The following is a 25441-nucleotide window of genomic DNA, read 5'->3' on the forward strand; positions in this document are numbered from 1 at the left end:
ATACGTGGATGATACTTTCACCATTTGGAGCCATGGAGAAGAAGATCTGGCTATATTCCTGAACCATCTGAACAACATCCACCCCAACATCCAGTTCACTATGGAAAAGGAAAAGGAAAAGGAAGGAATGTCAGGATTTGAAGGGTTAAAACACAGCACACCGGGAAATGCTTGATGTGTGTGTGCTTGGCCATGAGCATTCAGCAGAGTGGCAAGGTTGAACAGCACAGCTGAAGCTCATTGTGTCAAGGACTCTTCAGTGTCCAAGTGCACGTAGACATGGATGATGAAACGTTTCTGGATTGCAGAGGAGACACATGGCATGGCTACACACCTGAACTCACTGGGTTTGGGAGACCACATGGTCTGGAGAATATATAAACCCAGGGGTTGCAAGGGTGTGGTGTGGGTTTGAAGTAGGAGTTGGATTGGTATGTTGTGGAGTTTGAGAGATCTAGTTTTGTATTATAGCACTGTGAATAAAGAGCACTTTGGGGACTTTTGTTTCTCTGGTGGTTTATCAGAAGGAGCTACAGCATCGGTTTGCTGTGTGTCCCTGGAGGTTCCTGCATTGCTGCAGTTCCTGGAAGACATCCAGTTGTTGTCATCCCAGTTGGACTCTGGGAGCCACGCTTCGGCTTCTGGAAATATGCCAGCTCTGCTCCAAGGGTCTGATTTAACCCCAGGACTCATTTGAGTTGCTGACAAGGGTTGTTGGACCCCAGCAGTTGTGCTGACAAGGAACACTGCCATTTTTGGATGTCCTAGTCATCCACAAACCAAACCAACGTTTGGGTCACACAGAATACCGAAAACCCACATATACAGACAGATACCTGCACAAGAACTCCAACCATCACCCAGGACAAAAAAGAAGCACAATCAAAACATTGGTAGACCGAGCAAAACGCATCTGGAACCCCACTTCTTGGGAGAGGAACTGAAGCACCTGGACCGGGCTCTACAGCTAATGGCTATTCCAGCTCAAACATCAGAAGGCTGTCAGGCTCAGGAAAACCCAGAGGAGGGAAGACAAGCAGCCACCCAAAGGGAAGGTATTTTTACCATACATCAAAGGAGTCACAGACAGAATAGGCAAAGTGGTGAGGAAGCACAACCTTCAAATGGTTTACAAACCAATGAAGAAAATCCAGCAAATGCTTTGCTCAGCCAAGGACCAGAGAGACCCTCTCACAGCCGCAGGAGTTTACTGCATACCATGCAGCTGTGGACAAGTCTACATAGGGACCACCAAACGCAGTGTACAAACCAGAATCAAGGAACACAAGAGACACTGCAGACTGGGCCAGCCAGAAAATCAGCAGTAGCAGAACATGCCATAAACCATCCTGGGCATAAAATACTGTTTGAAAACACTGAAATTCTGGACCATGCCAACCACTACCATGTCAGGATGCACAGGGAAGCCATTGAAATCCACAAACATCTGGATAATTTCAACCGGAAAGAAGAAACCCTTAAAGCAGGGGTAGGCAACCCTTTTGAGCCGGGGACCGGGTTGCTGTCCCTCAGACAACTGGGGGGCCGAAGCCAAAAAATAAATAATTAAATAATTGTTTAAAAATTAAATAAATACATAAACCAGGACAAATGTAGGGCAAAATTTTCAAATGGAGGGCACTTTTTAAATGAAAAATGGAGGACACGCAAAAAAATTTGCTGATTTTTAAAAAAATGTTAATATAAATGCATGTTTCAGAGGCTTCTTTAGACAATTGCCCTCCTTGCCCCTGTGCGCGAGACGCCACAAAGGCCCTGGCGGCAATCGGCAGCAGGACCGGGCTGGGGCCGGTCCCAAGGCCTCGCTGGGCCGCATCTGGCCCGCCGGCCGCAGGTTGCCTACCCCTGCCTTAAAGTGAACAAAATTTGGCTACCAGTCCTGAAGAATAGCAAAATGAGGACTCAGCAAATGAAAATGAGAAACCACTCAGAGTCAGAGGCTTTCCCAGCAGATAATGATCACCAATTAGCAGACACAAATCCTCTTTTGCATTAGCCTCCCAGCCTGAGGACTGCCATCAGCACAGAACAATACACATGCAAATCACTCCTGCATTCTCAGGCTCACACAGTATATAAAGACCCAGCTTTTTCCAGGCAAGCATTCTCTGAAGATGTCAGCCACAGTGAATCGTCAGGAAGAAACTCTTCTAGAACATGGCCACATAGCCCCAAAAACCCACAAAAAAACCGTGGCATAATGGTTTGAGTGTCAGACTACAACTTTTGAGGCCAGGGCTTGAATCTTCTCTCAGTCATGAAAACCCACTGGGTGGCCTTGAGCAAGTTACACTCCCTCACCCTCAGAGGAAGGCCAGGGCAACCCAACCCCCTCCCCCAATAAGTCTTGCCAAGAAAATCTCATGATAGGTTCACCTTAGAGTTACAGTCAGCCCTTCTTATACATGGATTTGCCTTCCGCGGATTTGAGCATCCGCGGAGGGCAAACCCGGAAGTTGTGCACGCATGCTGCCATTGGGGACAAAAGTCCCTGGCCTCCCCTTCCCTTTCCCTCCCTGCCTCTCTCCTTCCCTGCCTCCCTCCCTCTTTCCCTCCCTCCCTCCCTTTCCCTACTTACCTTCTTCGTCATTGCCACCCGCAGCTGTGAGGAAGTCAAGCTGGAGGCCAGGCTTTGGCCTCCTCGCAGCTGCTGCCGCGGCCTCCACACTTTTCAAGGAGGCCACAGCTGCGAGGAGGCCGAAGGCCATGCTGGAGGCCAGGCTTCGGCCTCCTCGCCACCGCCATCACCACAGAAAGGCCGGATGGCTGCCTGGAGGCCTTTTGGCCTTCAACGCCACCACTCGGCCTTCCTGCTGTGGCGGCAACTGGGAGGCCGAAGCAGCGGCTGCGGCGACGACAAAGAAGGTAAGTAGGGAAAGGGAGGGAGGGAAAGAGGGAGGCAGGCAGGGAAGGAGGGAGGCAGGGAGGGAAAGGGATGGGGAGGCCAGGGACTTTTGTCCCCAATGGTGGCGCGAGTGCACGCACACCGCCATTGGTGACAATGGGACTATGGGACGCGGATTTCAGTATACGTGGGGGGTCCGGAACGGATCCCCCATGTATACCAAGGGCCCACTGTACTATAGTCAAAAATGACTTGAAGGCACAGAACACCACAAGAGGAAATAAAGCCCTAAATGGCTTGGGCCCAGGGTACTTGGAGGACCGCCTCTCCCCATACAGTCCGCCCCACACTCTCAGGTCAGGTGAGAAACATCTTTTGAGAGTTCCAGATGCTCGATTTAGTTCATCTCGGAGGGCATTTTCAGTTTCGGCCCCTCAGCTCTGGAACTCTCTCCCCCATGAGCTCCGTACAGTCACCACCCTTGATGGTTTTAAGAAGAACCTGAAGACCTTTTTATTTCGCCAGGCTTTTCCCCCATGAGTCTGTTGTCATCTTTTCTCCCCTGGCAATGTAATTGGCAGATTCCATCTATCCAGCCATTTGTATGGGGTTGTTTTGTAGGGTTTTAATTGTTTTTAATTGTTAATTGTTGTATTTTTATGATATGACATATGTTTTACTTGCTGTTGTACACCGCTGTGATCCCTGGAATAGCAGTATAGAAATAAATTAAATAATAATAATAATAATAATAATAATAATAATAATTATTATTATTATTATTATTATTATTATTAAATGGAACCTTGGCCATTTTGTCTTCCCTTCTCATTTGTATAGAAAACAACTGTGCATTGAGAGTAGTTCAATGTTAGTTAAGGCTGTTTTTCTTACATTGTGCATAGGAAAATACTACAGAGGAATGCTGGTTAATGATTGCCAAGGGTGAATGACTGCTTAGGGCAAGGCAGCAGTTAGCTACAGTCAAGTGGGACATTTTTTTCTTTTTCAGATGTTCCAACTTGGCAATGTAAGTATACATAATGTCTGGCTCTTTATACCCAAATAGACTGAAGGCCAGCTGCATTTTGCAGCAGCATTTGTTTTGGTGTAGATTTTTCTAAGCTATTTATGTTAATGACTTTCTCTTCTCCCCTAAAAACAGAAATGGAGATGATTTCTAACTCCTAACCAGACTTATGGAGTCAGTAGCCCAAACCTTTGTCTCTCAATGCCTTCATAAAGGGGAAATGTGTATTAATTAGTAATCACAAATTTACTCTAGTAATAAGGTAGCACAAGGCATTTCACCATCAGCATATGAAACTTCAGGCTACTTAGACTGATAGAACATAAACTACATGTATTTAATTAAGTATAAAAATAAGTATAAAATAATTAATTTGCCATATATTACTGTAAGTTTTTTATTATGAAGTCAGAGTCAATATATTTCTTCTGACTCCACCTTCATCCAAATTGCTTCCAACTACGACTCCACAGTCCTGTCTAAACGATCTCTTGCTTTTGCTGTTTTATTTTTTGGAAATGTAGGAAACCTTGACTTGGGTGTGCTACAAATTGTTTAAAACATGATATGCATCTCATACTAGATTGATTCAATGGTGGATTAGTTGGTGACAGGCTGGAGGTGAGAAAACGCCATCTAATTGAATTGTTCTCTTTGAGTTGAATGTAGCTTGTGGAATTGCATCATCTTTGGCATACAAGTATCTCTTAACAGTGGCAAAAATTTGCTGCATTAGATGGGGAAAACAGTGTTAACCGTATTTTATTCCAAATCTATTTGCAAACTGACAAAAGAACAGGAAAAAAAACATGATAAAAAATTAGGGCAGTGTAGCTTTCAATGACTGTTATGATTATACCGTGTTAGTTTAATAGCAAGCTTGTTGAGTTTTGCTAGCAGAGCTTGCACAAGATCCACAAATAAATTACATGGATTCTGTGATGCATGTAAATTATGTCTTCAGAAGTGTGCTGTTGTCTTTGTGTGCGGTCTGAGATGCTGTGGTACAATCTGTACATTCTTGTATAACCTTGTAAACAGGCTTGGGGGGAAAAAACAGCATGTTATGAGTGCTATAACTACAGGTAGTAGGAAAGGCAGTACTTCCACAATTGGATGACCCTGCATCATATATCAGCCCAGTCAAAACTTCTGGGAGTTTATATTTCATGATGCTGCAAGTTAGTATTAATTACCTCTTTTTCTCCTTCCTGTCTTTCCCTTGCCAGTCTGTGCTGCTTTGGATTTATAGATTCCCTTCACATCATGGTTCCACTTCCCTGCCCAGGGAAAGGAATATCTTGGGATTTGGATTTATTGAGGTAGCAGGAAAAGTGTGGAAGTATTAAATAGTGGTTTGCCTTGTAGGGTGGTTGTAAGGCTTGGAGACACAATAAGTGTGAAGTTTTTTGACGTATTCAACACGTACCATATAAAGTAAATCATTTCTACCCTAAGTAGTCATGTGTTCATTTCTTGCTATAACTATGTTATTAAATCCTCTGTATGTGTGCATATGAGTAAGAAGAACTCCTGCTCTCTCTTTAAAAAAAAAAAAAGGGGGGGGTAGCTAGCTATGTTGGTCATATAAGAGAACGCAATACAATTCAATACTCACATCATGGTGGTAGCTTTGTTAGGCCAACCAAAATTCACTGTGTCTAAGGGCTGGCATTCATGGATTTCCACAAACTATTATGGATTTTGCTATTAATGTGAAAAATACTGTCTTCATACTGTGGTAAGAGTAGCTGTTGGTGCATGCTTTCATGTTGTTTTGTGGGGCACTGTTGTAGATCCCCAGATTGTTTTACCCACAGGGCCATAAAAGATGCTACCTTCCCCTCTCACACACAGTCCATCTTTCCAGGTGTCTGTAAAGAACTGGAACCTACGTAGACCACCATAGAGTGCAGGTTGAATTTTTTTTCTCAGCATCTTTGCAGGAAATTTCCAGGGAGTTACCTTAGGAAGCACTTAGATATATTATTCCTTGCAGTATTGTGAAAGAGAGCATGGGAATTGTGGTCAGATAGTTATTTGAACCCATCAGGCTATTCATACCATCTTATTTCAAAATATTGCACCCTTGGGAAATCTTGATATCAGTACAAAAGAGGGATTAGCACCATTGGCTTTAATGGGGAAGGGGTGAGGGGTGGGAAGAGAATTAACAGAACTTCTGTTATTGTAAATGAAGAGCTAATGGTCTTCCTTGGATTATTTTCTTATTTTGTGTTTGGTTTGTTTAGTGCTTTCTTATTCTGCCAGTATTGTTGCTATAGGATTTACTTTGTTATCCTAACATTTCTGAAGATGATATCTTTAGATCCTGCTAAAGAAGCAGTTTGGTTTCTGTTTTTGAATTAGAAACCCTCCCCCCGCCACTGACCTCCCCATTTTATCCATGAAATTGTGCACAAAAAGTCAACAACAGATTAAACCATAGTGACTAAATTCTGATTCATTGCAGTGTCAAAAAGGTGTGCAGTGTGCAAATAAATTGCAAATTGGAGATGATTGATGATGTTAGAGACTAAAAACTTTCTGTGCTCATGTAACACACATAAAATGAAATGGCACATTCTTCTCCTTCCTTTGCTCACTTTCCAGTGACTGCCATTCACTATGGGACAGACTATTTAGGAAAATGTGAAATGACTTAATTGCATTGCAGTATTTATTGCAGGCGCTTAGTTGAAATGCTGCCAATGCCACTTTCTTCTTTCCCTCCTACATTTATTTTTGTAGTGCTGGATCCTTAAAACATTTCTGTATTCTTGGTGCCTTTTTGCTCAGTTCCACTCCCCACCAGTTGCCTTTTTAACTCTCTCAGGAAGTGGCTCATTTTATCCAGACATTTAAAACTTCAACTGTAGTCTGTAGACAAAAATAAGCACAGTACTAGGCTGTACTGTCAGTCCTAAATTATAGCACCTGAAAGCCACCACTTAATGTAATGGGTTGTTTATGATGCCATTGATGCCAGTCCTTGGTGCAGAAAAAAGAGACATTTGAGTCTCCGGATCCAGGAATAAGTTGGAAATTGTTTAATTTTGGTACATTTCTCATTCCTTTTGCTACAGGAAGAGGAATAAGGCTGAGCCATGTAAAAAAGATTTTTTAAAAGAATGCTATCTTTCTTGAACAATTACAACTAGTATTCCTATTCTCTGAAGAGGCTACCAGTGCATTTGGTTATGTGGCTTTCCTAGTCTTCTGTATGTTTGTTGGCTCTCCAGTTCACAGGAACAAGCAAAGATGCATTTTTTCACCCAGAAGGATTCTGAAGTATCTTATGTGTGCTTTGTGACAAAAAAGGAGGCCCTTGGAGCTATGTACACTAATTCACTGAGTGCTTTTCAGAGAGAGATATTTCAGCAATAAATAATTGATTGAGGAAAGGTGTGGAAAATAGCAATAAAATTATCAGCATGACCTGAAATTCTTTTAGGAAATGAGGAATCTTATGAAAAAGAGACAAAAAGGACTGAGTTCAAACAAATGGTTATAATAACAAATTACAAATTATTTTTAAAATGCATTTTCAATAGTGTTGTTTGATGCCAGTACTAGAGATCACCAAACTGACACTGAAAGAAATTTTGAATTTAATCTAGAAAAAGTTTCTTCCCAGATGTAAAGAAGATACCAGTGATCAACAGTATAAAAACAAAAACAAGCTAGTTATAAAATAGTTATAAAGTACATTGAGTAAGTCCAACCATTTACATTCCCCAGTGTTGTGGCCTCCTGAGCAAGAGTGTGTCTGTGGCCACCTACTCTGGCACCCACAAGACTCACTAGGATTCTTGATTTTTTTAAAAAAAAGTTTTCTCAATGTTGTTGTTATTTTGACTGGCAAGTCAGCATGATGCAAAGAGAAGACCCAGGTTTTGGGAGCATCTTTGTTTCCAAAAAGGCATAGGGGCAAGCATTCTTAAGAAAGGGAAGTGGCCAGTGGCCACACTCATATGTTTTGTTTTGAAGCATGTCCTGCTCTCCAAAACAAACAAGCAAGCTGGCCTTGTAGAAAGTACTCTGGGATCTAGAGAGAGTGACCGGGAACAGGAGGGTGTTTTACCTGCGCTGTGGGAGATTGCTTGTGGGTTGCTGTTTTTTTTCTTAATGTGTTGTGTTTTCCTGTTTATTTAGGTTTGGAGGTGTGTGGACTTTTGCTTTTTATTTTGTTTTGTTGGTGTTTTGCCTCCTTGTGAGTGCTGGTTTTGCTTAGTTACAGCCTGCCCCTCCATATTCATAGAGGTTAGGGGCAAACCCTGCTCACAGAAGTGGAAAAATTGTGAATAAATATAAATAAATATTTATAAATAAATATAAATAAAAACTGTGAATGGTGTTGTGTTTTAACCTGAGAGAACCCCCATGTAACCAGAAAAACTATTCTAAAATACATTATTAAATGCAGGTGTTGATAAGCAAACTGGATGTGTTTTGCTATTGTCTGGTTCTCTCTCCTCACCAAATATATAGGGGAGAATTGGTGGGAACAGAGAAAATGAGAGAGCAACAGATTGGCTGACAGTTGAAGAAAAGAAAAACTAGTCAGAATTGCAACCAAAGAGACCAAGAACAGGATGGATGGGTGTATATTAAGGGCTGCCGACTGAAAGCTTTTACTGAAAACTTTCAGTGAATGACATGCATGGAAGCAAAGTACTCACAGGTTTTTTTTATTCAAGTTTTTCAAAGAGTGTATAACAATAAGGTTAACAAAGGAAAAAGGAAACAACAAAACATGGATGTGATTTTTGCTATGGAAACAGTACACATATCCATGAATACAATGAAGCATCTAAAATTATTTTGTTATTGGGGCAACTGCTAAGTCTTTCCAAAATCATGACTGCTGCGATTGAGGTTTTCAGGGGCAGCAGCAGAAGTGTACTCTGCAAATGCTCAAGGATACTTTTCTTCCCCTATTTAAGAACTCATTCTGTTGCTGCTAAGCATGTATTAAGTCTGAAGTGGGTTGTTGGGTGGAAAGTTTTCCTACAACAAGAAGGTGGGGGGGAGGTTTTGGGGGGGGGAACCTTGGTTTTGTGAAAAGCTGTGAGGAAAGCGAGGCAAGGAACTAAAAGTGGATTCTTCCACAGAGACAAAAATCTTACCCTCATCATTGTGTGGCCAACAGCAATATTTGATTTCTGAAGAGATGTGTTGACTTTTTATTGTCCATGGGAAGCATGTTGTCCCGCTGTATGCCTTTCTCCATAATTCCAAGTTTGTAGGGAAAGCTGTAGTTGATGTGGAGAAAACACTCAAGATACAGCTAGCAGTGCTCTTTAGTAGTCAGTTAGCTTCAAGGATCTTCTGCCATAGAGTTACTGACTGACCTTCAGCTAACCAAGTATTATTGTCTGAGCAATAAAAGGAGATCAGTGTCCTCTAAATCTCTGCTTCTTGAGATATCTGATATGTAGAACCAGCAATTATTTTTTCCAGTGTGACAGGAACCACCACTATATTTGTGCCCACTAGCTACAATTGTGCTTTTTTCTTTCCTGGAAACTCTCCAGAGACCAGCAACTGTTGGCTTGTGATCCAGCACTAGTCCAGGGATCACTCCTTGGAGTAGCACTGTGTGGAATGGTATAAATGTAATACAGGTTGTATCTGTCCATGGCATACTGCAAATACTTCCTACTTTGTGTGCTTGTAGTACAATTTTACCTGAGCAGCCACACTGTTTCTCTGTCAAGCTACACTGCTGGACTTTGCTCTTGCTCTGCCAATTAATGTATAGGAATGTCCTTGTTCTAATCTAATGTATAACTTTTCAAAGTGGATGATGTTGTTTTATGGAAATGTACTTATCGAAATTTTCTATTATTTCAATCTTTTATGCCAACAACTACTGAGTGTAACACTGACATTTTTAATATGAACCACTTGGATATTTTGCAGCATGCAGATATTATAAATAAGTAACTAATTATCAAGAAGGAGTGCACTTTTCAAAAATCACATGTTGTTATATCTGTAGAAAGGGAGGACTTCGGATGAATCTGTCTGCATCCTGCATTTGCTTGAAAATCTCCTGCAATGTATTGCCAGTTTGAATGAGAATGAGGTTAGGATATTAAGGAAGGGTGTCCGTTTTAAAAGCCAGTGAAATAATGAACCTAATTCAACTGAAATAACAAAATTATTATTGCATTGAACAGTGGCTGAGGAAAACAAACATTTTTTCTCTATCTCAGCGGGTGGTAAAAGCATTCAACAGCACTGAATGTTTCCTGTCTTGTGCATTATTGTGATGTTTTACTGAGTCTGTCAGTACCAAGAAATGCTAGTTTTACTTACTGTGAATTGAGAATTGTCCAGACTGCTGGGGATTTACATATAGCTGTGAAGGTTATTTTTAAACAGCTTAGAGACCATTCCAGGCTAGAAAATGTCCAAGTCTAAATCCAGTTGGGTGAGGGACTGTCTGGTGGATAAAACAGTTTCTGCTTATTTTACTTTTAAAGATTAGTTGTTATTGAAAATAACTAGGCTTTTGTAAAGACATTTCAGCATTTTTGAATTGTATAGAAGCTGGAATCCAGAAAATGATAGTATCATGGGGAAGGGGATTTTGCCCTATAGTTGATTAAATGAAACTGGAATCTTTTAAAATGGATGGTCATTAAATAGGTCAGCAACTTAGAAAATACCTTAAAAAGGTAAAAATAAAGGTTTTCCCTTTACATGAATGTTTAGTTGTGACCAACTGTGGAGGGTGATGCTCATCTCCATTCCTAAGCCAAAGAGACAGCATTGTTAGAGAACTGCTCTGGCGATTATGTGGACAGCATGATTCCATTTGTTACCTTCCCACCAAAGTGCTATCTATTTATCTACTTGCATTTGTATGCTTTTGAACTGCTAGGTTAGCAGAAGCTGGGACAGGCTATGGGAGCTAACCCTATTACATGGCACATAGGCTTCAAACTGCCAACCTTCTGACCTTCCGATCGTCAGAATTGGCATCTTAACCACTAAGCCACATCAAGCCACCCTGAAAAAACCTTATTAGTCCTTTAATTGTACATTTGAACTTGTATCTTGCTTGCATAGTTACAGGGAATCTTGGCAACTTTTCCCACACGCCTCCTGTTGTAGACTATTTTGTTATCCTTTGTCCAAATCAGCCTGAATTTCCCCAGTTTGGCACAGGCAAATTTCTGCTTTCCACTTCCTGGGGATGAGGAGTATGTCCTCAGCTAGTTGCAGATGCAAACTTGTTTGTCTCCAACCTTTATCAGCTTGGCATTTGCTCTTTGATGATTCATAGGCATGTTCTGTCCCAAGTCTAGATCATTTCTATGTATGAAAATATTTATAGCTCTTAACATATACAGCTTAATTTAATGTAATTGTTTGACCTTCTCAAGTACTTAGAGCTTCAAAAAGTACTCAAAAGAAAAAAACATATGATATCCATTCTTTGTTTTACCAGAACAGAGAGCAGTCCATTTTTATAAATGCACAAATAATTTTCTGAACTGTTGATTTCTAGCCGTTCTTGTGTGTTTTTCTCTGCAGCAACTTTAAGTGGTTAATATTTCTCTGCTTCTATGAAGACATGCACCTAAATCTCAAAATTGAAACATAGGCATTTGGATATGATAGCTATTTGTTTATGAGTGCACAAGTTTGTGTGTGTGTGTGTGCCTTTTTTAAAATCTAGGCAATGTCTTTTTGCACTTTACTTTGACTTGAAGAAAAGAACATTTTTCAGGTGTGGCCTTGTTAGCCAAGGTGACTTTGTATTGAGAACTGGATTCCAATACTCTGATATCCAGCCAGGAAGTTCCAGTTCTTCATTCTTTTCATAGCTTTGGTGGGTGGCTTATCACACATTGTTCAATATTTGAACTGGAGAATTCTTGTTCTGTTAGTTGCCTTCTTAGAACTGTTTACACACAACTAAAAATGGAGGAAGGGGGCTGGAGATACAAGGGGCAAAGTATAGAAGCCACCCTTTAAAAAAATAGAGGAAATCAAATGCTAAATTACCGAAATCTTCATTTTTACCCCACTGCAAGTTTCACATCAGAACATTTCATAGCTACCTGTCTGGTTTGTATTCTTTTATATTATGAGGTTGTATGTTTAAGGTCAGCACAGTATAGTGGTTTGGGAGTTGGACTACTACTCTGGACACCAGGGTTCAAATCCCCACCTGACTACAAAAATGCACTGGGTGGTCTTGAGCAAGTCACATCCTCTCAGCCTCATAGGAAGGTAAAGGCAAACTCTAGACAAATCATGCCAAGAAAAACCCAAGATGGGTTTGCTTTAGGGTCATCATAAGTTGGAAAGAACTTGAAGGCACACAACAACTATTTACCTTAAATAAAAGTGAAAAGGAATGTGTTAACGTTGTGTGCCTTCAAGTTGTCTCCAACTTATACCTAAGGACTCTCTCATGGGGTTTTCTTGGTAAGATTTGTTTAGAGGGGATTTGCCTTTCATCCTCTGAGCCTGAGAGTGTGTAGCTTGTCCAAGGCTACCAGTGGCTTTCTGTGGTTGTATGGGGATTTAAACCCTGGTCTCCAGAATCGTAGTCCAACACTCAGACCCCAGTCTACCATACTGGATCTCTGATGCAAAAAGCAATATGAATTAAGCCAATTGCATAATAATAGTAAGACATAGAAAGAACAAGAGCTGTTTACTGTGTGTGGTATGCCATTTCAGTCTGACAGTTTCTGCAAAGAATGAAAAGAGCACAGTAGTTTCTACTGTTCTCTTAGTTAATCATTCAGTCTGTCTCCAGGAACCTGTTTCTAGCACATAGCCTAATGTAAATATTGTTTGTTATCCCTATGATTCAGGCTCTATCACTTACATATTTTCTGTGCTGTCGATTAGATGACTTGTCATGCTATTGAAGACTCTGTTGATCTCCACATTTACCAAAAGCAAACATAAGTTAAATGAGTAATATTATTATTATTATTATTATTATTATTAGTTAAATTCATTGTGCGTGTGTTTTCATAGTTGTTTACAAGTGATCTGGTACCATTTCCACCTTTTCTGGCTAGTACAGCCTCTAAAATTGAGCACAGTTTCTGATCTCTTCAATTCTCTCATGCTGGTTGACTACACCTTGGCTACGTATTGTGCTCATTAATGCATTGACTGAGTGGTTACAAAATAAAACTGTGCTTTAAACTTGTTACTCTTCATTGGTTTAAGCCAACCTGGTGCAATCTGTGGGAAATCAAGCATAAACATAGACAGGATCATTGTAGTTAGCTACGTAAAGTTCTTGGTTTCTGGATTTTGTGGGGGGTGTTATTGCTGACCTATTTAAAGAGGAGAGCTGTCATAGTTCTGAACTGTCTATCTTCCCCAAAAGAAAGGCTTAGAATGTCTAGGAAAATACAGCTGAAAAAACCCACATTCAGCCAGATGATTCTGTGAATAATCAAAACAGAACCACCTCTTGGAACAAACAGACTAGAAATCTCCAAATGTCCTAAAATTTCCACTAGTTATTGTTTTTGTTCTTGAAGCAGACTGAGGCATTCATCTGAGAATGAAATCAAAGCACGTAGACTTAAACTCTTGTTTCTTTTAAATATCTCTGCAGGAAAGACTCACAGACATGATCTAGAAAGCCTAATCTTCTGCTGTTTTGGTGATGGAGCTGAAGGTCTGGGTGGATGGTGTCCAGCGGGTGGTATGTGGTGTCTCAGATCAGACCACCTGCCAGGAAATTGTCATAGCTTTGGCACGTGCCATTGGTAAGTAATCTTTCTTTCTTTTACTTTTCTGTCTAAAAGTAAGCCTGTACCTCAATCCTATGTATGTTTACTCAGAAGCAACTTCTGTTAAGCGAAATGGTACTTACTCTCATATACATATACACAGAATTACAGTTTTCATTTTCTTGCCTGAATTTCTGCTTTAAAATCCTTATTTCAGACTAGTGCTTTACTCACACCTCTGAATGGTCACATCCATATTATGTAAGCAAGGACTGTTCCTATGTAATAAATGAATAGCATTGATACCTGCGTTCATGTGAGAAGCTTACAAGATTTATTTACACAGCTAAATTGCCCAAAGGCTGTCAACATTTTGCTATTTAGAAGTAGAATAACTGAACTCTGTATGAAGAGATTGGTTTGAGCATTGACTTGCTGGTATGGAAATCATTCCTGTATCTGGGCATACACGTAGATTCTCTGCTGAAGACTTGTTTCCACAGTTTGACAGCACTGCCACTGCTTCTTCTGTGTGCCTCACACAATTGGGTTATTGTGGCTGTGCAGAGGATCCCTTCAGAAAGTTCTGGAACTGAGTAGCTTAGCATGAAACTGTGCCCACTCCTGCCTACCATGCATGTCCCCACCTGCCAAGCTGCTACCCCTCAGTTTCTCTTTGTCTGCCAGCAGAGCGATGAACTTTGTGTCCTTTCATTGAGTAGATCCTCCTTCATATTTTGTCCTTCATCTCTTTCCTCATGTTGTCTACCCAGCACTTCTTCCTTTTCCCTTGAGCTTGTTCTGTTTGGGAAATGAGCATGTGGTGCTACGGCTTCATGTCCCAGTCTTTCAAAAACAGGGCTTTCCAGATTCAAATCCCACATCTGGGAGAAGTCACTAAAGGTCACAGATAAGATTGCCACCAACCAGCCACTTTTTATTGCCTTCTCGACCACCACCAAACTGAGGAAACCAAAGTCCTCAACCTCTGTACCGTGCCCATCTCCATTTTTTGACCGCTGTGTTTTCCTCAACCTTCACTTCAGTACTGATGCTTGCCTTGGTCATAAGCAATACATCCATGCAAGCTACTGTAGTACAGTTGGCCCTTTCTATCCACAGGCTTGCCATCCCCAGATGGTTGCCGCCCTGTTCTCCCCAATGGTGGCACTTAGACGCAGCCGTGCTGTCATTAAGAAGAACAGGAATTGAAGTTCCATAATTTTTGGCATCTGCAAGGGGGGGGAGTCTGGAAGAGAATCCCCATGGATATGAAAGGCCAATTTTATCTGCACTGGTCTCGCCATACCCTCAACCGACTTGCTCTGACTATTCCAAGTCCTCAAGGAAGAGACCAGCCTCACCCAACAGTTGTCCAACTACCTAGGACCAGCCGGACTCAAAACCAAAGGAGAAGGAGTACAAATATTTGAAACAACTCAAAATCCTACCCAGGGATCCCGCTAGATACCAACATCCTCAGCATCCCTCACAAGTACCTACATCCTTGGTACAGAAGGAACCCTCTTTGCTGCCTTCGACAATACTTGACCATCAGTCCCAACTGCGCAGGATATACAGATTACCTTGAGACTCATGATTCTGAAGAGCTGTCCCCTCAACAGGACTAATTATCCCTTGTTTCATGACCCGTGCACAGACACCATCGGTAATGGTAAGACTACTTCTCTCCTCAGTCTTATTTAACAACCACTATCAGATGGAACAGTCATGGAGGAAATCCCCTAGTCTCTACTGTGCCTACTCACCATTTTACCATGACTGGTGTTACCATCATGACTATAGTCAGTTCCATCACTCACCCAGTCATTAGAATCAAAGCCACTCAAAATATACTTATGATTATCCTGGGGGCTCACCTCATCACAGAGATTGACTCTGGCATGGAGGCTCTCTGCGACCCCACTCCCCAATACCCATATTACCTCATTCCTTTCCGACTCCACTCCGATATCATCCCCATTCTCCACCACCAAGGACTAATGCCATGATATTGAGGTCAATCTCTCTCCAGTATCAGCAGCATCTACCACACAACCCCTCTACATGATCACATCTGCAGTCTACTCAACACCCCTTCTAAACATTATCTCACAAGATTCCTCGGTGGCTCTGATACCTTTAGTCTCCAGCTCCACAGCCCCACCAGCCGTACTCTCTCCTGCCATACATCTGCCGCATCTCTGAACCCTCAACACCAGGATCTGCCAGACACTTTAGAAAGGGGATATGATTCATATTCCTTGTCCCTGGACTCCCTGTCCCCTCTGATGTCATCCCCTTTGAACGGCACCAAGAAGACATCACTGGGCTCATCCCCAGGGGACAGGGGGCAGTGAATGGCCAAGTCCCTAGGCTTGGAAACTGTATCTCCTCTGCTCCATTGGTTTTGGTTTCAAACCCAGTGATTTCAGTTGATTGACTCATAGACTCCAATCCTAGCCATGACCAGTGCTACAGGAGCTCCTCAACCAGTCATGGTGGAAACTTTCTTCCCTGCCACTGACTTCATGGTGCCTGGAGTGCTAAATTTCAACACCCAAACTCTGTTCTATAGTAGTGGCGATATCCTAATCCAAGAGCGGGAAGCAGGCACATTAGAAGGCAGAGGGTTGAACATGTATGTGGTGCGCACCCACAAACTCGGAGTATCTGTCAGGTTGTAAGCCCCTCACACTGGACTTAAACCTCAGTTCCCCTCTGGAACTCATAAAACTGTGTCCACTCACTGGACTCAACAGAACCCTATCTGAAGTTCTTAACTGTCACGACGGAACTGTCAATCTCTCCCCGCTAGCATTTCATTGGCTGAGAGCAGCTGGCTCGTGATTGGCTGCTGCTGTTGCTAAGCTAATCCATCTGTTCTCTACATACCTCCCTCCTTAATAAGTTATTGATACATTCAAGCTCCTTTTAAGCTTGCATGTCTCAATGAGTATTCAAGTGATAGTTCAAAACAATATCAGTTTTAAACACTTTACCTATTTTTATACTTACCCTTAAACAACCTTATGTATATATCTATAACATCATATAAACATCAGGTTATACATATAATATTTATATATTTAAATACTTGTTTTATCAGTAACCATTATGGACTTATGTATCTTTCAGTTTTCTCTTTAAACAATAACCAATTACAGTGGTACCCCGGGTTACGAAAATAATTCGTTCCGCCGCCGCGTTCGTAACCCGAAATCCTTCGTAAGCCGAAAAAGCCATAGGCGCTAATGGGGAAAAGCCGCGATTTCGTGCGAAATAGCGCTGAAAAGCACCAAAAAATTTTTCGTAACCCGAAAAAACCTTCGTAACCCGGAACAGTTTTTTCCTATTGATTTTTTTCGTATCCCGGGAATTTCGTAAGGCGGTGCTTTCGTATCCCGGGGTACCACTGTATATATATTTTTTTCTTTTAAACATATGTCCAATATCAATTCTATCTGTTATAACAACTTACCATATTTTTCTTATAAGTTTAGCATATTACAACCATAAACCATATCGCTTGTTGGGTTTTAACACTTTAATAAGCTTTTTCCCCAGCTTTAGATCCTTTGTATGTTCTGTTTAAATTTATTATCAACCATAATTCAAGATAAGAACTGAGACCTGGCTGGGGACCGAGAGTGATGCTGTGTGGGCACAGGCTCTCCCAGCCGGGTACACAGTCAAGGACCAGATCAGGTTAGGTGGGCTGGGGGGCGGTGTTGCCTTGGTCTATAAGAACACCCTTCCCTTAACCAGGAACCATGTCCGGAAAACTGACTTCATCGAGGGCCAGGGACAGTCTGGGGATTCTCTTGGTCTACCGTCCACCCCGTGTGCTAACAGACTCCCTAGCCGAGCTGACACAACTGTTCTCGGAACTGGTGCTGGAGTCTCCTAGGCTCCTAGTCCTGGGGGACCTCAACATCCCTTTCGAGGCCAGCTTACGAGGTCCAACTGGTGCAGCTCGGGAGTTCATGGCTACCATGACTGCCATGGGCCTGTCCCAATTGGTCTCAGGGCCTATGCATTGCGCTGGTAACACACTTGATGTCGTCTTTAGTACGGACATGGACACTCCATGGGCAGAGGTATGTAATATCTCTGCCCTATCATGGACGGATCACTTCCTGGTTGAGGCTCGACTTAAGGCTTCTACCCAAATCCTTCCCGTGGGTGGAGGACCTATAAGGATGGTCCACCCTCGAAGACTGATGGAACCCAAAAGGTTCCAAGAAGCCCTAGAGGAGGGGTATATGGTTGGAACTGACGGCGATTCTGTTGACGCCCTGATAACATCAGGGATAAAGATCTCTCCAGGGCTATACACAGTATTGCTCCTAAGCGTCCTTTCTGGCCAGCTTCCAACAGGCAACCCTGATATACGGAAGATCTCAGGGAAATGAAGTGGGCCGTGCAACGACTAAAGCGCAACTGGCGGAGACACCAGCAGTTATCCGACAAGACACTCCTTGAGACCCTTTTGAGGTCTTACGGAGTGGCAATATGTGCAGCTAAACATTCGTTTTATGCTGCACGTATTGCGTCCGCGGAGTCGCATCTGGCAGAGCTGTTCAGGGTAGTGAGGGAACTGACACAACTGCCCCCCTCCCTGAACCCTGTATTAGAACCATCTAAAGCCTGCTGTGATGAATTTAACAACTTCTTCGCGGATAAAATTTCTCGGATAAGGGCTGATCTCGATGCCAGTATTTCTTCAGAATCTATAAGAGAGGTATCCAGAGCTTCCATGGACTCTATTAAACTGGATCATTTTGAGTTTGTGAATACCGAGGACGTGGACAAGATTCTTCGAAGTGTTAGGAAGATGACATGCTCTCTTGATCCCTGCCCCTCATGGCTGACAGCGCAGGGGGGAACGGCAATAACATCTATGATATGCCGTATAATCAATTCATCTTTTAGTGAGGGGCGTTTTCCATCTAGTTTATAACTAGCAGTAGTTAAACCTCTGCTAAAAAAAGCCCTCCTTAGACCCCCTGATTCGCAACAACTATCGACCTGTTTCGCTGCTGCCTTTTTTGGGGAAGGTGATCGAGAGAGCAGTTGCCTTCCAGCTTCAAGCGATCTTGGATGAAACGGATTTTCTAGACCCATTTCAAACTGGCTTCCGGGCAGGCTATGGAGTCGAGACTGCCATGGCCGCCTTAGTCGATGATCTCCATCTGGGCATGGACAGGGGAAGCGTATCCCTGTTAGTGCTTTTGGACATCTCAGCGGCTTTCGATACCATTAAAATAATAATAATAATAAAATTTTTATTTATATCCCGCCCTTTCCAAGATCAGGGCGGCTTACAACAAGGATTAAAAACAATGGTGCCATAACAATATAAAAATACAACTACAGGCAAACCATACAGACAATAAAAACTATCAACAAAAACCAACAGATTAAAAACCCCTTAGCCCAACCTCTTGGCCACGGAAGAGGAGGGAGGCCCACAGGATTTTTAGTCGGGGAATGCCTGTTGGAACAGGAAGGTTTTTAAGTCCTTCCTGAATTGGGCCAGGGTGGTGGTCGAGCGGAGCTCGGTGGGCAGCGTATTCCAAAGGGCTGGGGCAGCCGTGGAGAATGTCCTCTGTGTGGTGGAGGCTAACCTAGCCCCAGGCACCTTCAGTAATTGCTGCCCAGACATTCTGAGGGTGCGAGGCGGAATGTACGGGGAGAGGCGGTCCTTTAGGTATCCTGGGCCCAAGCCATTTAGGGCTTTATAGGTAATCACCAACACCTTATATTGAGCTCGGAAGCGAATGGGCAGCCAATGGAGGTCTTTCAAAACCGGTGTTATATGGCTGGTCCTGGGAGCACCAGTGACCAGCCGGGCTGCCATGTTCTGCACCATTTGCAGCTTCCGAGTTTGGTATAAGGGTTGCCCCATGTAGAGTACATTGCAGAAATCCAGTCTCGAAGTTACCAGAGCATGTACAACAGTTTCTAGGTCCCTCTGGGCCAGGTATGGGCGCAGCTGGCGAATAAGCCGAAGCTGATGACAGGTGCTCTTGACCGTCGCATTCACCTGAGCAGTCAGGTGAAGCGACGAGTCAAGAAGCACCCCCAGACTGCGCACGGAGTCCTTCACAGGGAGCGTGACCCCGTTCAGGACAGGTGGAACCACCGCCATTCCTGGACCAGGAGAACCTATCACTAGTACCTCCGTTTTCTCTGGATTCAGCTTGAGTCGGTTTTCCCTCATCCAGCCCATTACTGACTCTAGACAGGCCACGAGAGGAGAGACGCCATCCCCAGTCACTGCATCAGTCGGAGACATAGAGAAAATAATTTGGGTGTCATCAGCGTACTGATAACCCCGCGCCCCATGTCTCCGGATGATCTCTCCCAGCGGTTTCATGTAAATGTTAAATAGCATGGGAGACAGAATGACTCCTTGAGGGACCCCGGTTTTAAGGGGCCTCTCGTCGGAGCACACGTCTCCCAGCTGCACCATCTGGGACCTCCCGGAGAGGTAGGACCGGAACCACTGGAGCGCAGTGCCCCCGATCCCCACCTCTGCCAGGCGTCCCAGAAGGATACCATGGTCTATGGTATCGAAAGCCGCTGAGATGTCCAAGAGCACCAGCAGGGACACGCTTCCCCTGTCGATGCTCAGACGGAGATCATCGACCAAGGCGACCATGGCCATCTCAACCCCGTAACCCGCCCGGAAGCCAGTTTGAAATGGGTCCAGATAATCCGTTTCATCCAAGACCGCCTGAAGCTGGATTGCAACTGCCCTCTCGATCACCTTACCCAAAAATGGTAGCAGCGAAACAGGCCGATAATTATTATGTACCAGGGGGTCGAGGGAGGGCTTTTTTAAGATAGGTTTTACAATGGCCAATTTCAATTGAGATGGAAATAGCCCATCCCTCAAAGATGTATTAACTATCTGGCGTAACAATAATGTTACCGCCGGTCCCCCCTGGGCCGCTAACCACGAGGGACAGGGATCAAGAGAGCAGGTTGTTTTCCGAACACTTCCGAGGATCTTGTCCACATCCTCGGTACTCACCAACTCAAACTGATCCAGTTTAACATAGTCCACGGAGGCTCTGGACACTTCTACCCTAGGTTCTGCTAAAGTGTCGGCGTTCAGACCTTCGCTTATACGAGAGGTTTTATCCGCAAAAAAGTCGTTAAACAAGTCACAGCAGGCCTTAGAAGGTTCAAGGATCTGGTTCAGGGCAGGAGGGAGCTGAGTTAGCTCCCTGACCACCCTGAACAACTCTGCCGGACGCGACTCAGCGGACGCAATACGAGCACCATAGAACGAGTTCTTTGTTGCTCGTATTGCCTCTCCGTAGTCCTTTAACAGTTGGTCTAGGAGAGCCTTGTCGTCTAAGCAAAGGTGTTTCCGCCATTGACCATGGTATCCTTCTGGAACGCCTAAGGGAGTTGGGTATCGGGGGCACTGCGCTCCAGTGGCTCCGTTCCTACCTCTCGGGCAGATTCCAGATGGTGCAGCTGGGGGACTCTTGCTCCGATAAGAGGGAACTGACATCTGGTGTCCCTCAAGGAGCTATTTTGTCCCCCATGCTATTTAACATTTACATGAAACCGCTGGGAGAGATCATCCGGAGACATGGGGCGCGGTGTTACCAATATGCTGATGACACCCAAATATGTTTCTCTGTGTCTCCGACTGATGCAGTGACTAGGGATGGCATCTCTCCTCTAAATGCCTGCTTGCAGTCAGTAATGGGCTGGATGAGGGAAAACAAACTCTGTCTGAATCCAGAGAAAACAGAAGTACTAGTGATAGGCTCCCCGGGCCCGGGTAGTGAAATTTCTCCACCTGTCCTGAATGGGGTCACGCTTCCCCTGAAGGACTCAGTTCGCAGCTTGGGGTTGCTTCTGGACTCGTCGCTCCAATTGACATCTCAAGTGGATGCAGCGGTCAAAGGCGCCTGTTATCAGCTTCGGCTGATACGCCAGCTGCGACCCTATCTGGGCCGGGGGGACCTTTGTTGTGCACCGCTTTGAGCAGTTTTGGAAAAGCGGTATATAAATAATTTTTTTAATTATTATTATTATATTCAATCTTCTAACCCCTCTCTTAATGGATTAAAGATTGACAGAGCCTTATCCTTTGTCTGTGACTCTTAGACAGGGGTAGGCAATCTTTTTGAGCCGGGGGCCGGGTTGCTGTCCCTCAGACAACTGGGGGGCCGAAGCCAAAAAATAAATAATTAAATAATTTTTTTAAAATTTAAATATATAAATAAACCAGGACAAATGTAGGACAAAATTTTCAAATGGAAGACACTTTTTTTAAAAAATGGAGGAGACGCGAAAAAATTTGCTGATTTTTTTTTACAAAATGTTAATATAAATGCATGTTTCTGAGGCTTCTATAGACAATTGCCCCCCAAAGGCCCCGGTGGCAATCGGCGGCAGGATTGGGCTGGGGCCGGTCCCAAGGCCTCGCCGGGCTGCATCCGGCCCGTGGGCCGCAGGTTGCCTACCCCTGCTCTTAGACTTTATATCGAAAAGCTAAAGTCAGAGAGTATTGTATTTTGTTTTTACGTGGTAAAACATGGTTTTCCATCCTTTTGTTTGTGTATTGGCTTTATGGCAATTTTCCAAAAGTGTTTGAACTTCTCTGTCTTTAGAGTTTAGCCTATTTTTCAGTCTGGCAATCTCTGTGTACAAATCTTCAGTTTTTAACTTCATGTTATCAAGCTCATTTTGACCTTTATTAACTTTTTGATGCAGAATCTGATTTGCTTGTTTTAAATCATATAGTTGTTCTTGGTGGTTTACAGACCGCCCTTTCCCCAACGGATTGGGGCCTCAGCTGCCACAGCAGCAGCCCCTGAGGCCCTGATCCGCCACTTTCTAGGCTGTGGGGAAGCGGCAAAAGGGGTGTCCTTGGGGCTTCATGCCCCAAGGACACCCATCAGTGGCGGGGACGAATAGAAAGGAGCCACTCAGCCCCTTTCTCTTTTGTGTCTCTAGCGCAGCCATGTAAAGGCTGCGCCCAGTGATACAAACCTGGAAGGAGCACCGTTTCAGCGCTCCTCTGGCGCTGCGGAAAGGGCGCCCAAGGCGCCCTCGCGCAGTGCCAGGACGTCACTTCCACGCAGCTCTGTTTGGAGGCGGTGCTGTCGTTATGTCCCAATGGTGGTGCCCATGTAGAATGGGCGCCACCATTTTGTACGTACTAGGGTTAGGGCGTCCAGAAAAGACGTCCTTTCCTAACCCTACCTAGTATGTACTTTTTCACGTCTGGAACACACCCTTGTAACTTTTTATTTTCTTGCATTAAAGCCTTTTCTTTTCTATTCTTTTGAATAATCTTCTCATTTGCACCATCTAGCAAACCCTGTAGTCTGTGAATATCTTTTTCATATTTATGTAGTGTTCCGGTGGACTGTTTAGATGACTGTTTTATTCCAGAAACTATATACTCTAAATCTGAAATAGCTTTTTCTTTCTTATCTAAACTCTCTTTTAGAATAACAGTTTTCTTTATTTTCCCTTCCATAAGGCTTGTAAAGTCTGGTTTTTGGACTTCAGTTCAGCTACGTTTTCTTGAAGTGTACTAATAGAGTAGAGTCTTGATTATCTGACATAAACAGACCGACTGATAGTCAGATAGCCGAAAATGTCGGATAATCCGAGGCTCAGTGTCCTCAAGGGTGGTGCGCACATGCACCCGCACCGCCATTGAGGACAAAAGCCCCTCGCCTCCCCTCCCTCCCTCCTCCCTCCCTCCCTGCTTACCTTAGTCCTTACCTTACCTCGAAGAGGCCTGGGTGGAGGACAAGCAGGGGCCGAGGATGCAGCCTCCTCGAAGAGACCTGGGTGCCCGGCCCTGGCCTGTCCTCCTTGGCCGCGGAAGACAAGCCTGGCCGAGCACCCAGGCCTCCTTTCCCAGGCCTTCCCTCTCCCTCAATGGGTTCCTTGGAGAGAAAAGGGAGGCAGGGAAGAAGAGGCCTGGGCACCCGGCCAGTCCTCCTCTTCCCGGACCTCCCCTTTACTCCAAAGGGCTCTTTGGAGTCCTTTGAGGGGAAGCGAGGCAGGGAAGGAGAGGACTTGGCGAAGGTAAGTAGGGAACAAGGGGAGGAAGAAGGAGGGAGGGAGGAGTGGAGGCAAGGGGCATTGGATAATCCAGAGTGTCGGTTAACCGAAGGTCGGTTAACCGAGACTCTACTGTAACTTCATCCTGTCTCTTAATTTACTGTACTTCTTTACAGAATCATCTAGCTTTTGTTCAGTTTGTAAAAGCTTTTTGTTCAGTTCCTTATTTAGAAGATCTTTTTCTTGAATTAAACTCTCCAACTTTTCTATCTCTTCTAACTTTATTGTATCAACCATATTTTCTTTAGGTAGTTGTTGTTTTTGATTCTCTAGCTGTTTGCCACTGTGTTTCGCTTTCAGGGCAATCTGGTCTTCAGACTTCTGTCTCTGAGTGAAGTTTCTGTCTTGTTATTGCTTTGTAGTGCAGTCCATGATGAGATACCATGGCTACATTTGGTGCCAGGATCACCTCCTTCAAATCTGTAGGCAGCAGCTTGTGAGCTGGAGAAACTCCTCTCCCCTTCCAGAATAACTGAAGAGAACACAGTAGACAAAGTCTCTTAGATGAGGCTTTTATTCTTAGCTCTGTACATATTGGAACTCCTATCTACAGACATCTACACAGTCCACCATCCATCAAACAGAAAAAGCCACAAAGTCAGCTGACTCTAACGGAACCCTCAGCCAACTGTCAGAACCAACTGCCAAGGCCAACTGTCAACAGAATATTCAAATTCCCCCCAGCCAGCGCCTGATTGGCTGCTGAATGGCTGGCCTGTTGCTATTAAATCCCACATTGTACATTTTACTATGGACTTTACATCCCAACCGTGGTGACAGGTTTTCCACATAATCAACTGCTTTTGAATCTGACTTTAATTCTTTACTTTATACCTTGGGACAATTGTATTTTAAATGTCCTCGATTGCTACACTCATAAAATGCTTTATGACTGGATTCTGGGTTATCTTTTTTAGACCACTTATTTTTCTTACTTAGCTCAGAGTCACACTCTCTAGACTCAGTTTTTTTCTCCTCAGCCTCATTTCTGTCATGGTGCCAGGGCTTAACATTTTTACCGTAACCAGACCTCTCACTTGAGGCTTCCCCATTTTCAGGGAGTTTCTTATCGCCATATTCTGTTTTAATTTCTGTTAACTTTTTCTCATTTTTTCTTCTAATAAATCTTTGTTATGTTTCAGTTCTCTCAACTGTTTTTAAGCTCCATTTCTCTTAGCTGTGTCTCATATTCTTTTTTTCCTTAATTCTTTTTTATGTTTCAGTTCTTTTAATTCAAGCCTAATCATGTCAAGCTCTTTGTCTTTTAACTCTGTATCATCACAAACTTGTTCAAAATTAGCTATATATAAGGCAAGATTACCTCCAATAACATATTTAGGGGAGAAAATTGCATCATATAGAGGGAAACCATTAATGTTATTCTTGACAATGTGAGTAACTCTAGATTCTAAACTGATCGTTAACTCCCATGTCTTCATTTTTATGTCATGCATATCTCTGTTATGAGCTCTCTCATTCTTTAGTTCTTTCATTTTAATGTCATGTATTTCGCTATGGTGAGTACTTTCAATTTCTATTAAAAGCCTCTCATTTTCAATCTTGGCCATTTCAAGCTTGATTTTCCAAATCTCCACACTCTCATGTGATTTAGAAATGGAGGTGTCAAGGCTGACCACCATTTCTTTTCCAACTACTTCTTCTTCTACCATTTCTGGCATTGTTGGCGGCTGGACTTTGTTATGTGGC

General features: G+C 43.4%; 1 protein-coding gene across 4 annotated transcripts in view; it reads left to right on the plus strand.

Annotated features, from left to right (window-relative positions):
• Positions 1-25441, plus strand: part of RASSF7 (Ras association domain family member 7) — an 83462-nt gene that overhangs the window by 37122 nt on the left and 20899 nt on the right. For 3 of the 4 annotated variants that reach the window (XM_042471060.1, XM_042471069.1, XM_042471043.1), the window contains exon 2: positions 13504-13657. In XM_042471060.1, the coding sequence (XP_042326994.1) occupies positions 13555-13657 (103 nt within the window). In that variant the 5' untranslated portion in view covers positions 13504-13554. Of the gene's footprint in view, positions 1-3803; positions 3897-13503; positions 13658-25441 lie in introns of those variants that run through there. The other variant, XM_042471051.1, reaches the window with a different exon arrangement.

Source organism: Sceloporus undulatus, chromosome 1 (genome assembly GCF_019175285.1).
Source record: "Sceloporus undulatus isolate JIND9_A2432 ecotype Alabama chromosome 1, SceUnd_v1.1, whole genome shotgun sequence".
Lineage (NCBI taxonomy): Eukaryota > Metazoa > Chordata > Lepidosauria > Squamata > Phrynosomatidae > Sceloporus > Sceloporus undulatus.